Source organism: Alligator mississippiensis, chromosome 1, assembly GCF_030867095.1.
Source record: "Alligator mississippiensis isolate rAllMis1 chromosome 1, rAllMis1, whole genome shotgun sequence".
In the NCBI taxonomy this organism is placed as follows: domain Eukaryota; kingdom Metazoa; phylum Chordata; order Crocodylia; family Alligatoridae; genus Alligator; species Alligator mississippiensis.
Window position 1 is genome coordinate 160,559,443 of NC_081824.1, and position 13,091 is coordinate 160,572,533.

Sequence of the window (13,091 nt, forward strand, 5' to 3'; positions counted from 1 at the left end):
TCACCAGGGACTCTGGCCTTCAAGGCACTTAGTGCTAGGGGGGAGGTTTAATGTTTTAAAGGGACAGCACCCCCTGAACTGATTGCATTATGTTATAGCCCAGGGGCTCATATTTTGATCCTGTTTGTAGACCGGAGGATCAGGCTGATGGGGAAGGAGGAGGCCTCATTGGGGGCCCACTACAGTGTGGAGACCCCAGCGCCAGAGAGGGCACAGTTGCTGAGGCCTCAATACAAGGAGACAACATCTGTATACCATCTGCAAGGCTTGGGGCATGGTAAAGGGGCAGTTTGGAGCCACTCATCTAGCCCATAAGGCTGAGGGGGTCCCATGAGGCATCCATTTTGGAGCAGGATCCAAAAGGGGTCGAAGAACCCACAGGGTTCAGTGGGGTCCATCAGGGCCGTGCCCAAAATATAAACTAAAGGGAAGCCTTTATCTATTACAGTGACAGAAAGACATGGCAGGAAAGAAAGGGGGTGCCCGTGGGGCAGGATTGGCATGGTCAAGGAACCCTAGGGGTATCACGGCCATCCCTGAGGACCACATCCCATGACACTGGACATAAGAAAAAACTTCTTTACGGTCTGAGCCCCCAAGGCCTGGAATATACTTCCTCCAGAGGTGGTGCAAGCATCTACTCTGGACTCTTTTAAGAAACGTTTGGACACTTATCTTGCTGGGATCCTCTGACCCTAGCTGACTTCCTGCCCCTGGGTAGGGGGCTGGACTCGGTGATCTTCCGAGGTCTCTTCCAGCCCTAATGTCTATGAAATCAACACCCTGCCTAGTCTAGGGATTGGGTTCGTCTTGGGTGTGAGAAGTAACTACCACACCTGACCATTTGCAAGTACAGCCACTTCTGTTTCTTAATTACATGTATTTGACCAGGATGCCCCTTGGGTGTGTACTAAATACCTAACCTGACTACCTGTGAGTTGCATCATGAAATTACAAAAGTTTGTTTATATCACGTCCTATACAGGCATAACGATGACAAAACTGAACACCGCTTCATACTAGCTACAAATAGAGGCCAAACACCACAGGGGTAAATCTAATTTGGGAAAATATCCATGTATACGGCATTGTGAACCCCAAAGGCAACTTGGTTTTGGGGTGAATCCATGACACTAGGAGCAATGGTCTCAAGTTGCAGCAAGGAAAGTTTAGGATGGATATTAAGAAAAACTTTCTCACTAGGAGGATGGTGAAGCACTGGAACAGATTACCTAGAAAGGTGGTGGAATCTCCATCTTTGGAGGTTTTTAAGGCCCAACTTAACAGAACCCTGGCTGGAATGATCCAGTTGGAGATGGTCCTGCTTTGAACGAGGAGTTGGACTAGATGATGTCCTGAGGTCCCTTCCATCCCTTCCTAATTTTCAATTATTCTCTGACCATTCCCTTTCTGTTCCTGCCTGAATGCTCTAGATCCAGAAATGCACCAGTAAATATGCTCCAGATTATCCCTCTGCATCTGCTTTTGAGACCTATGAGGCCAAAACTCCCTTCTGCCTCCAAACATAAATACATTGCTGTGGTTATAGTTTGTTAGTTAATTTGGTGCTATTATTGATCTATATTGAAACAAATATAAAAAATCATAACACTGACAGTGTTTCCAATATAGACATGAAACCACTGGTGTCATGACAGTTGAAGTGCGACCTAGTATGACTGGAAGAGCATGTTCAACAGTCAGAAAGGTGAGTTTTATAGTTCAAAAAGATCATTTGGATAAAATCTAGTGGTCTTGCATCTTAGATTCTTAGGGTGAAATTCTCTTCCTTTGACATCAATTGGAATTTTACTATTGATGTTACCAGGACCCTAATTTTACCCTGATGGTAGAGACAAATGTAACTTTCAGCTGCTTTAAAAGAAAAGGGGGAGCTGCTGCTTTGGAGTTACACAGCAGCTATTACACTTCAATTGTTAGGCCTGCATGAACCTAAAGCACTACAATTTTTATTTATTCTTTTATCTAGAATAAAGCAAGGGTAAAGTTGAAGCAGTTTTGGTACACTTGTATCACTATAGGATCATGCAGTTGTAAGAGCTGTAACAGCTTGTATCTGTGTCATTTGACATCAATACAACTGTTACATTTATCTATACCCTGAGGCTTAATCTCCAGTAGATATTATTTTCATTAACTACAACCATGTTCCCTGACATTACCTGTATGCTGTCTAAATAGAATTCAAAGGAAGAAGAGGTTACAGCTCGGTGCTGCTGATGTTGTCCTGTGGGGCCAGGCCAACTCTCAGGATTTCAATATTACACTGTTAGACAGGATGGCGTGGTGTACAATTGCACATGCACACATACAAAAATCAATTACACACACACACACTCTACCAACTCAGGCACATACACATCCAATACACACACAGAGATCAATCATTCATATATCACGTACACAATGATACAGAGATATAGATAGAGACATAATACGCCAGTTCACGTATATACCACCCAACACATACAAACAGGTGAGTTTCTAACTTGGGTGGTGTGGGGTGTATATGTCTGCTTAGGGTACTTGGGATACCTAGGGTGCTTGGTGACTATGGGAGGGGGAATGAAGGGTCAAAGATCTCCAGAAGGAAGGGAAGGAGGGAGATGGATGGGGGTTAAAATGAGAGAATGAAAGTTGCTGGGGCCAGGATTAGAACTGGGGGACTGGAAGGGAGCTGGGGTTACTTAAGGTCAAGTGACCCCAGGGTTACTTGAAGTTACTGGTGCGAGGGAAAAAGCCCAGTGGCAAAGAGGAGACAGCCAGGAAAGAGAGAGAAGCAGAAAGCTGGGAGATCAGGGCTGGAAACTGAGGCAGAAAGCTGGGAGATCAGGGGGCAGAGAAGTGGTGGAAAGGAGGAAAGAGTCAGGAAACAGACGAAAACCCAACTCAGGGTTTCAAAATAACAGGTTTATTAAACAGACAACACACTACACAGCCCCATGAAGTTATTGGTTCCTGCACACACACACACGCACTCACAATGGTAGCAGGACAAAGAGACTCAGTGGAAGGGTTGGAGTCCAGGTAGGGAAGAGAAACAGAGTCCAACCAAGTCCTTGGTTGAAGAGAGGGTGGGGGTGATAGCTACCTATCCAGGCTGGAAGGGGGTCCTCGATGGCCAGTCAGGGTCTTTGTCTAGCAGGTGTTGTCCAGACGGGGTCACCAGCAGGGTCTCTGGGGTAGATAGGTGGTGTGGCATGGTGCTGGTCCAGATGGAGAGGGTGTCCCAAGAAATCAGTCTTCACTACCCCTTTTTATGGGGCAGACTACCTATGATCTCCTACGAGGAGGGCATGTCCAGGCAAAGTCAGCCCTATTCCAGATGGTTCCAGGTGTTCATACTGATCATGTGCAGCCTTAGCACAATGGTGGGTTGGCTGGTTTCTGCAGCAGTCTTTGTCTTCCAAATCTTGAGCCAGGGAGGGTCAATGCAGGGTGATGGTTGGGTCGTCGAGTTGATGGTTCAGTTATTCAGAGGAAGCTATTTTTAGACCTACTGCCATTGTCTCTCAAGCACCTTCACTCATCCCCATTCATTCAGGAGCCAATTTACATAGGAGGGGTAGATATGAGTCACACCGTTACAACAGTTACAGTAGGGTATGCCTGGGCAGGGGACACAAGGAGACTTGACATTACAAGATGGAAACTTGACATTACTTTACAGACACAGGCCTAAACCATACAGTATTAATATGAAACAATAAAAATCAATGCAAAATACAATATAAAATAGTAAAAAAATCAATACAAACATAACAGAGTAATATTTACAATATAAAAAGGGGGTTTTTACAATAATAGCATACAAGAATTTAGCCTAGCTTACCTAGTATTACTTGTAATCACTTATAAGGGATAGAGAGGGCAGAGAGAAAGTCAGAAATGGTTAAGGGAAGGGGAGGGAGTATATTTTTAAATACTAATTAAAAAAAGCAAAACTGGGGGTTTTGCTACACTGAGAAAGTGTTCAGGAGCGATAAGAGACAAAATGGATCTTGCATAAGAAGGAAATCACTGAAAGAAGTAGAGTTCTGCAGAGCTGTCCCAAAAGCTAAATGAAGCAGCAGGACCCATCAGCATAAAATTCTCAAATATCCTTCCTTGGCTGGGATAATAACAGCTTGGAAAAAGCTGTCCTGTAGTCCCCCAAAAATGTAAAAAAAATCAAGAATTTGTCCAAATGTAAAAGCTGGGTCCTGGAAAAATGCATGATGTCTTGGTATCATGCTATGGAAGCAATGCTGCTTGATGCTGTAGTGAGACATGCTGTGTCTGGTTTGGGCGTGCTATTCAAAAACCAGGAACGTAGCCACCTTAATGCTGTGTTGCATATGCACCAGCACTGCCACTAACTATATTGTCCTGGTTCAAACTACCATAATTTCAGTAGCCTTTAAGGTAGCAACAATACCTCAGCTCAAACTTGTGAACCTTCATCCTCAAGACTTTTTATCTGCAAAGCTTAAAAGCTCCTCAGCACTGAGGCTAGCCCCCTGTGAAACTTTTAAGTTTTGGGAGTGGTGCACTGTATTCACTAATTGTCTAAGGAATTCAAATGTCCTTCTTGATAGCTGGAATCTATTTAAGTGATCTATTTATCTTTTACAGTAAAAGGGCATTAATAGAAAAACAGGTTTAAAAATGTGTTTTTTATTTGAAAATATCATTTAAATAATATAATAAGGTATAAATACATTTGTCAGTGCTGGCTTAGTTGCAGCAGATACATATTTTGATTAATATCAAATTGATTTATACATGCCTTTATGCTGCTATCCATTGCAACATGGTTTGATTTTTTTAAACTGATTTATTGTATGTAAATACATATCAGAGATGTACTATAGATAATCACTATGTGCACACACACACACACACACACACATACACACTGCTTAGCACTCTTAATTGGTTCCTGAAAAAACAAGCATTAAGTAAAACCAAGTCTTAAACGAAACCAACTTTCACTTTCACTTTTCAGTTTCTAAAGCCACCAGAATCACTTTATAAGCCACCAAAATCACCAGAATCAGGGCTGTCAGGATTAATGTCCGTTTCAGTGCCAGGTGTATGATGCCTGTGAGTGTTATAATGAACTCGCTGAGCACTAAGTGGAATCAGGTATCAATGTAAAAAGAGCATTATAGGTGAAATAGCACTAAGCAAAATAGTGTTAAGCAGCGGTTTCCTAGATATATAACATAGATCTGTTTAATTTATTTATTTTCAGCTATCTTATTTATTTGTTGGGTGTCCTCCATCAAGACATATTGTCATTCAAAAGTAAGTTTTAATGATCCCTTTTCCAATCCTTGTTTATTTCATTTGGGATTAAAATAAATGTTGATAAGGTAGCAATATTTGTCTAAATATACTTCAGTTGGTCCATCTGGAAAATGTTTTTCTTTCTAATTAGAAGGAAAAACCTGAAGAAGACCTGAAGAGGGGCCCTTTGTGCCTGAAAGCTACATCTCTCCCGGCTACACAGGAGACGATAGAAGATGAGCCCTACAGCCCACAAAACTCCATCCTGCAGACATCTAGTCCAAATACCAGGGCAGGTTAGGGCATCAGTTGGGCTACTCTAACATTAGCAAAAGCTCCCAAAGACCTGTCTGTCACTGCAATTTAGCAGACCACAGTGGCACACTCAGATTCAACCCTCTTGTTCCCCCTTGGCATAGTGCCTATGCCATGATTTTGAGAAGATCGTAGAAAAAAACAGCTGGAAGGGATGACCAATGGTCATCTTGTCCATCTAGGCAGGCTCACCCCTAACTAAACCATCCCAGCCAAGTGCCTGTCTAACCTGCTCTTGAAAATGTCCAAGAATGAAGATTCCACAATTTCTCAAAGTAACCTGTTTCAGTGCTTGACTCCCCTCATAGAAAGCTCCTCCAAATCTCCAACCTAAATTTCTGCAGCCACATCTTGAGGCTATTGCTCCTAGTCCTGTTTCCTGTAGCCACAGAGGTAATCCCATTTCCATCCTCTTTGTAATTTGCCCTTCAGGTATTTGAAGACTGTTATCAAATTCTCTCTCTGTCTTCTCTTCCCTAGAGTAAGTAACTCTAGTTATTTCAGCCTTTCCTCATAAGTCTTGCTTTCCAGGCCCTTAATCATTTTTGTTGCTCTGAACAGGACTCATTTAGATTTGTCTCCACTCATTTTAAAGTGTGGGGCCCAAAACAGGAGACAGTACTCCAGGTGAGGCTTCACTAGGGCTGAATAGAGCAGAAAATCACTTCGCTTGATTTGCAAGTGACATTACTGTTAATACAGCCTAGGATGCTAATGGCCTTTTTATTTTTATTTTTTTGCAACAAGAGCACACCATTGGCTTATTTTCACCTTGTAGTCTACAGCAACCCCCAGGTCCTTCTCTGTAATACTGCAACCTACCCAGTCATTTTCCAGTCCATATTTGTGCATGCAGTTATTCTGTCCCAAGTGTAGGACTTTGCACTTGTATGTGTTGAACCTCATCTGATTGATTTCAGACCATTTCTCCTGTCTATTCAGGTCATTCTGGATCCTAGCTGTACCCTCCAGAATATCTGCAACTCCACCCAACTTGGTATCATCCACAAATTTGCTAAGCATATACTTGATCCCATCCTCCAAATCATTAATGAAGATATTAAACAATATCAGACCTAGAACAGACCCCAGGGGAACCTCACTTGATACCTCCTCCCAGTAAGACATTGAACCATTGATGACTACTCATTGAGTACGATGATCCTATCAGCTATGCATGTACCTTACTCAACTTTCATCTAATCTGCTTTTCCTTAGCTTTTAAATGAGGATGTTGTGAGACATGGTGTTAAAAGCCTTGCTAAAGTCAAGGTATATTATATCCACTGCTCTCACTCCATCCACAGGGCCTGTCACCTTATCATAGAAAGGAATAAGGTTGGTCAATCATGACTCTTCTTGGTGACTACATGCTGGCTGTTCCTGGTCACTTCTTTTCCCCTCCAGGTGCTTCACAATGGATTCCTGGAGGACCTGCTCCATGATCTTTCTAAGTACTGAGGTCAGACTGACCAGTCTGCAGTACCCCTGAAAGTCCTTCTTCCCTTTCTTGAAGATAGGCACTAGATTTGTCCTTTTCAGTCATCCAGGACCTCACCTGACCTTGATGTTTCTCAAAGGCTCTGAAATTAGCTATTTCATTCAGTATCCTAGGGTACGTCTCATCTGGCTCTGCTTACTTGAAAGTATCTGGCTTCTGTAACTTCTCCCTAACCTGTTCTGCCATTCCTCTTGGCTGTTTGACTCCTTCCCTATCTTTGCTGCCAAAGATTGCAATTGCTATTGGAACACCAACTGACTATGCAGAATTTATGTAAATGGAGAGATATTTTCTGCTCAGGAAATTCATAGCTAGCCAGACATAGACAGTAAGTGTGGCCCCATTCTGTTGCCTGAGAGGAGAGCTAAATCAAGAAAAATAATCTGGCCTATATCCTGTCAGATATCAAAATTATAGGGAAAACTTTTGCTGTGAATAGAGCTCAAAGTACCGAAATATAGGTCAGCTATTGTAAAACTAATGGCAGTTTCTCACACCATATAAATGAAGAGTTCACTCATTTATATTTTCATACATTGTTTTAATCTTAAATCTAAAACCTTAAATTATACCATTCATCTATTTTTTCCATCTTTCCGCAGACCTCCAGGTATAACCTGTATCAAACATAATTTTACTTCTTACAAATTACCTGGGTAAGATTTTTTATTAATAATAATAGAGATATACAAAGAAGACTAGGATTTTTAGATATGGCCTCCTTCACTTTCATGTAGAACTATTTTAATTTAAACAAATTTAGTTATAAAACTATAATTTTTCAGTATGTCTATATTCAAATGCAATTTTCTTTACTTTCAAACAAGAAATATAGTACAAATTACTTTAAACAAGTTAGTATCCTTTTAAGGAATGCTTAAAATACTATCAACTTGAAACTAAGGCAAGCAATACCACATAACGGGTACATCTACACATGCATTTACTTCGGCCTAAGTTTACTCTGGTGTAAACTATTCTGGAGTAAACGTTTTTGGGCAGGCATCTACACATACAGGGATTAAGGAGCAGATTTGCTGCTTTTTGCACCAAGTTTCCTGCAGCCCCGCAATGGGCCCCTGCCACCACAGGGGGGAGCTCCAGGCTTCCTCTGGCTGCTAACACAGCTGTCTCCTGGCCCTGGGGGCTGCCTGCTGCTAGGGCAGGGACAGTGTCCCCCTGCCTGGGAAGCAGGGAGCTCCTGCCCCTAGCTCCCCAATCACATGCATGGGGCTTGGAAAGAGCTGCAGGGAAGGGAAGGTCCCAGCCCCCTGCCCTGATCAGTGGGTTAGGCAGCTAGCAGCTAGCTCGCTGCTAGCTGCCCCACCAGTGAATCAGGGCAGGGGGCTGGGACTTACTCCACCCCTCCAGCTCTTTCCAAGCCCCATGCCTCATCCACCAAACTGGGGCATGGGGTTGGGACCTGCCCCTGACTGAGACAGTTCCCAGCCAGCCCCAGGTTGTGCAGGGAAGTCTGCATGTGCAGCCCAGAGCTTGCTGGGGACTGCCCAAAATAGGACAGTCCCCAGCCATATCCACATATCCAGGCTGTATGTGCTTTCTGGGGCTGGCTGGGAACTGTCCCAGTCAGGGGCAGGGCCCAGCCAGCTCCAGGCTGGGTGGGAACTGTCCCCATGCAGTGAGCTCCCAGCCCCTGCTCTGTAATCACAATTGCTGGAGAGCTTGTTCCCAGCCCCCACTCCATTATTATGGAATGGGGGCTGAGAAAAAACTCCCAGCCTGTTCCCAGCCCCAGCTCCATGATGGCAATCAGGGAGCAGGGCCTGGGAGCTCCCTACTGCCAGGGCATGGGAACATTGTCCCCACCCGGGCATGCATTGTGGGGGCTGAGGAGCTTGTTTCCCACCCAGCTCTATGAGCATGGAGCTGGGCAGGAAACAGGTTCCCCAGCCCCCACCAGCAGAATAGTTCCAGCACCAGCTCCAGAACCATGGGAGCACTGATGGGAGATGCTTCTCCCAGCAGCAGCCCCACAGTTGTGGATCCAAGCCTGGGAGATAAGGGTCTCTCCCAGCCCCCTGCTTCCTGATTGCGATAGCAGAGCAGGGACTGCCTGCACTCCCCAATCGTGATCTCAGACCAGGGGGCTTAGAGCCCCTTGCTGCCAGGGCAGGGGGACTTAGTCACTGCCTGGGATCCTGTAGCGGAGTCTGCCCCAGCAGCAGGCTGCTCCTATGGGCAGGGAGCTATTTCCCACCCCCTGGTGGATGGCTGACCGGGAGCAGATTTTGCTTCCTGTCAGGTGTCTACACGAGCACTACTGCACCTTTACTAATCTCAAGTAAATTTGCTACTTGCATTTACAGGTAGCAAATTTACTTGGGATTAGGGAGGTTTACTGCATAGTAAGCATGTGCACATGTAGACACACATGCTTAAGTCGCAGTAAACTATTCTAATGGAAAGTTAAGCTTTCATATAGACACGCCCAATTAGAAGTCATTTGTTACAACACCAGCCCCTGAGCCTCAAAAATTTCAGAAACTATTTTTGTTTTATTCTCTATCGTGTCAGTATCTAAAATACTGACACAGAAAGAGGAAAAACCTTATCTTTCACTTGCAGAAATTATTGGGATTTTTGTCATTGATTTAAGTGAAAACAGGATCAAATCTACATTATAAGGGAATCAATGAAACTGACTGAACAAAAAGAGTGAAATCCTGCTCCCATTGGAGTCAATGATAAAACTCCCACTGAATCAGTGGGTCAGTATTTTACCCAATAGACTGTCAAATGCACAGTGTAAAGCTACTGTGGACAGAAAGGAAGAGGAGTTTTCTTCTCTTTGTATCCTTTAGTTCAGCATTTCCCAACTGATGTGCTGCACCACCCTGTTGTGCTATCAGGTATATCCAGGTGAGCTGCAGCATTTTGGGCTGGAGCCATGACCTCCACCTGCTGCTGCTGTCTGTCTGGCCGCGTGCCACCCCTCCCCATCAGTGTCTGGCTGGCCGCATGCCACACCCCTCCTCCCCATCAGTGTCCAGGTGGCCACACGCCACCCCCTCCTGCCCACTGCTTCATGTCCAGTGTGCCACGGTGCTTTTTTTATTTAGATAAGTGTGCCATGGGGCGAAAAAGGTTGAGAAGCTCTGCTTTAGTTACTAGTTTGGGATACTGCTTATACCAATATTGGTTTTGCATTTTCAGGCACACGTGTTATTTTAAGTTGAGAGTGCCTCTAACATATCCAGTAATACAGGAGAATTTAGAACTTTATAGAGAAAGATTTGCAAACAAAATAATTTCACTTTTTTTTTTCAAGCCATAAAAAAAAATTGCATGTGACATTTTAAATCATATACATAGGCAAACCAATCCAGCTGGAATCAGAAAGAGAGGGAAATGTTTTAAAATATGCAAAATCAACAATAAGTTTTCTTTACATTAGGAATTTTTTATGGCACTCATCACCTAAAGATACAGTAAGTGAACTATGGAGTTCTATTTTGATATATCTGCATATTATGTCAGGAAATACAATATATTAATACAGCTTTTTTTTAGGTGGCAGATTATGATTGGGATAAATATGGCTGCCTAATGGAGGTTTACTATAGAGATCCTTTTCGCCCTGAAATTGCTCTGTAAGTACAATATCGTATAGCAAGAAGCAGATACCTTCCCCAAGGCTGTATAGTGCTGTGAAGCTGCAAAAATACAGCTTCAGTCCAATGGTGAGCATTACGTTAGTAAATATCAATGTTCTGTAAGCCCAGGAAGGAGGATCTACATAAAGAGCACTTATATATATGCAGGCCCGAAACCTGCACTGACATGTGCTCAGTTAATCGAGTCTGCTGGAGTGTGCTAATTAGCACGCTCCAGCAGCCTCAGGGTCACATGTATTCAGCGTCCCTGTGCTTCAAAATGGTGGTGGGAGGGGGGGGGATTTAATTAACGTTTGTCAAAGGAGCTTTAGTTAAACAGCCCCTGCTGCCCTTTTTGAAGTGCAGGATGCTAAGAGCATGAGATGCTGCAGGCTGTTTAATTATTGCTGCTCCCCTTCCCCCCACCCCAGCACATGTAAAGATGGCCAGAGATCCTTCGGTCTCATCCATGTTGCTGCCCTCTCTTTGTCCCAATTCACAGTTATGCAGGAACCCCTGAAATACCTTACTTGTACCTCACTCTTCTTGCACATAAATACCTTATTGTCCATGATTCTCTCCATAGCCATGGATTCAAAAGCAGGATTTGTCCATTGGTGTGCTGTTGCTTTTATTCATTGACATTGCAGTTATCTTTTATTTTTTACAGATATGATGGCAACACATTTGTTAAAATGGTTGAGGCAAATTATATTTTATGGGAGATTAAAGGTAGAACTGACTTTGGATACAACTCATCTATGGGAGATGTAAGCCTCCTTTTGTTTAGATGACATTTTTAAATATATCAGATGTAGAACTGGATAGACACAAAGTTTGCCCTTTTTATTTATGTTTACTTTTCTAACTAAGTATAAATAAACTGACAGCTACTCTTTGAAGGGAAGTATTAAGTCACAGGTTTCACTACTTACAAATTTTTAGCATGTTATTTACTGGTTTTACCAGCATAGATTGTTCAAAATAAAGTGCGTGAACCATCAAAATTAAAAGATAATTAAAGAGAAGACAAAAAAGGAAGAAAATACATGGCAATATGAGTCAAAAAGTGAACCATGAAAATCACCTTGACTTTTAGTCTATGTTCTTGTGTTTGTGGACAATATATGTGAGTAGCTATTTGCTATATGTGACTAGCACATGGCATCCATATGGCTCTTAAAGTAAAATTCTGTGAAGAATATAGCTGTGCAAATTAAATGTAACTGAAAGCAAAATAATGCCTTGATTTTTAGACAGAGTGACAAAGTTTACAGGCTATTAGGGACAGGTCATGCTGTGAAAGCAACATGGGGAAAGCTGGACAATATAAGCAGGACTGTGAAGCTTTCTGAGCAAGTGCCCTAACCACTCAGCTATTGGGCTAAGACATGGGAGGCTTCTCCTCTGGAGTCTAACACCTGCTAGTAGTGGGTTTCCAGCTGTTTACATTTTCATGCTGCGGAGACTCATTCATGTCCACAACACTGGCACATACATAGTTGTACTGACTACTGCATGTGCTCAGTGTGTGCACACATGCTTACACATCCATTTTACCAGCATTAAAATTACTACCTGCATATATGGCATGTTTGGCACTTAAGCAGCTAAACAGCTGACCCTTAGATTCTCAAACCCCTTGCTAAAGTGAACCCAAATATAGACCCCTACACCTTGCACCCTCCATGAAGTAAATAAAACATTAAGACAATTCAAGTGATTTTAGAGCACTTAAGACAGTTGATCTTTAAATTACTGAATTCTCACTATTAACTACAGTAGAGTTAGGGCCTGCCTACAGTGATTAACGAAGGAGGACATGTGGGGGTCACTGTCCTACTCATTCTTTTTTAATGCCATAACCTTTCCTCAGTGCTTCACTATATAGGTCCCTTTTTTTAAAGCACATATTGCTTTTGTGGTGCCAACTCCAGACAGAATTCAGTGCAATATTGTGGCTGCTTCTGAGGGCTATTATAAGTCCACCCATTGTCATTCTTTACCAGCATAATATTTTTGCAACCAGTTTACTACTACAGGCATAATCTTCTCCTTTTAATGTTTAATTCTCTTAAAATTGTACCTGGGTACTTTCACCTTAGAAGGTATAAGAGAAATATACATAAAATAGATTGAAACACAATGCCATGCTGTACTCATGTATACACTGCACTGCTGCCATCATCTGATTCACATACACAGAGGCTAATATAATTTTGTGTGTTTTGTATTTTTTAACAGGTAGGCTGTTCACGTGAAGCACAGAATTGGTTTTCACTGCTTGAGAACCATAAAAATCAAGAAATTGAATTGGATGATATTTGGGGGCCACAGGTAGGAAGTTACATTTTTAGAAATAACTTATT

At 42.7% G+C, this 13,091-nt stretch overlaps 1 protein-coding gene across 6 annotated transcripts in view; it reads left to right on the plus strand.

Annotated features, from left to right (window-relative positions):
- CATSPERE (catsper channel auxiliary subunit epsilon) overlaps window positions 1–13,091 on the plus strand; it is an 89,302-nt gene that overhangs the window by 68,907 nt on the left and 7,304 nt on the right. For all 6 annotated transcript variants that reach the window (XM_019500612.2, XM_059716037.1, XM_059716044.1 and 3 more), the window contains 7 exons: window positions 1,633–1,708; window positions 5,258–5,310; window positions 7,711–7,764; window positions 10,524–10,557; window positions 10,640–10,719; window positions 11,393–11,492; window positions 12,967–13,059. In XM_019500612.2, the coding sequence (XP_019356157.2) occupies window positions 1,633–1,708; window positions 5,258–5,310; window positions 7,711–7,764; window positions 10,524–10,557; window positions 10,640–10,719; window positions 11,393–11,492; window positions 12,967–13,059 (490 nt within the window). The remainder of the gene's footprint in view (window positions 1–1,632; window positions 1,709–5,257; window positions 5,311–7,710; window positions 7,765–10,523; window positions 10,558–10,639; window positions 10,720–11,392; window positions 11,493–12,966; window positions 13,060–13,091) is intronic.